This window comes from Rhineura floridana, chromosome 11, assembly GCF_030035675.1.
Source record: "Rhineura floridana isolate rRhiFlo1 chromosome 11, rRhiFlo1.hap2, whole genome shotgun sequence".
Taxonomy (NCBI): Eukaryota; Metazoa; Chordata; class Lepidosauria; order Squamata; family Rhineuridae; genus Rhineura; species Rhineura floridana.
Window position 1 is genome coordinate 12,348,422 of NC_084490.1, and position 1,219 is coordinate 12,349,640.

The 1,219-nt window shown below is 44.5% G+C and overlaps 1 protein-coding gene across 1 annotated transcript; it reads left to right on the forward strand.

The window, feature by feature from the left end:
• The first annotated feature begins 259 nt into the window (after nt 1-259).
• LOC133367390 (olfactory receptor 11G2-like) lies at nt 260-1,219 on the forward strand. Its single transcript, XM_061591492.1, has one exon. The coding sequence runs from the start codon at nt 260-262 to the stop codon at nt 1,217-1,219; it is 960 nt and encodes a 319-aa protein (XP_061447476.1).

Here is a 1,219-nt window from a genome sequence, read left to right on the forward strand (position 1 = left end):
CCAACCCTCATAAATTGCTTGCCTTTTTTTAGTGGTTATTAGAGTTTTGTACTTACTTTTGGTAGCATAGTATTCAGGAGGGAGAGTAGTATGGTTCTGCTGGTGACATGTGGTGCAAGGAGTACCCAGACTAAAAGACATATCTCCTTAGCCTTTGACTTCCATTAAAAAAGATAGCATAGACAGAATTGTAGTGTGTCATTTAATTTATATCTCAGTCCTTATAGTATGTCATAGTGATTCTGTCATGTGATTCCAGATGGAGATGGCCAATGGCAGCACCATCCACGAATTCATTTTGCTGGGATTTGACGTTCAACAGCGGACACGATTCTTGCTCCTTGGCTTTTTCTCCATTCTCTACATGCTCACTTTGGCTGAGAACGTCACCATCATCACAGTGGTGTCCCTAGATAACCACTTGGCCCAGCTTCCCATGTACATCCTGCTGAGTAATTTCTCCTGGTTGGAGATGTGCTACGTGACCGCCACTGTGCCTCGTATGCTCTCTGACCTGGTTTCCCCTTATGGAATCATCTCCTTCCAGGCCTGCTTCCTCCAGTTCTACATTTTCTTCTCTCTTGGCACCACAGAGTGCTTCTTCCTTTCAGCCATGGCTTTGGATCGGTACTTGGCCATCTGCCACCCTCTGCGCTACCCACAACTTATGACCCAACATTCCTGCTATGCCTTGGTAGGGACATGTTGGGTTGTTGGCTTCCTGTGGTATCTTATTCCAGTGATTTTGATCTCCAAGTTGTCCTTTTGTGGTCCTAACATTATTGACCACTTTTTGTGTGATCCTGAGCCAATTCTGTCCCTGGCCTGCCCTCCACTCGGAAATGCTCCCTTTGTCTTACAAATATTTCTGTATGCTCTGGTTTTAAGCAATGTGTTCTTTGTTTTGCTATCATATGGCTTTGTCATTCTCAACCTGATAAAATCTTCAAACGAAGCCAGTCGTAGGAAGGCCTTTTCTACCATATCTTTCCATATAATGGTGGTGACACTTTTTTATGGCACTATAGCAGTGGAGTACTTTATTCCAGGTGGAGAAAGTCGCTCAGAGGCCACCAAGGCAATCACGCTCTTCTACGCAGCCATTACACCCTTTCTTAACCCCCTGATCTACTGTCTGAGAAATGATCAGGTGAAAGAGGCCCTGGGCAGGTTGCTAAAGAGAAAGAAAACATTTCTAAGGAGAAAGGTGACAGTATAA

What these genes read in the sequence shown, in the direction of transcription:
- LOC133367390 (XM_061591492.1), top strand. Translation starts at nt 260, where the DNA reads ATGGAGATGGCCAATGGCAGCACCATCCACGAATTCATTTTGCTGGGA.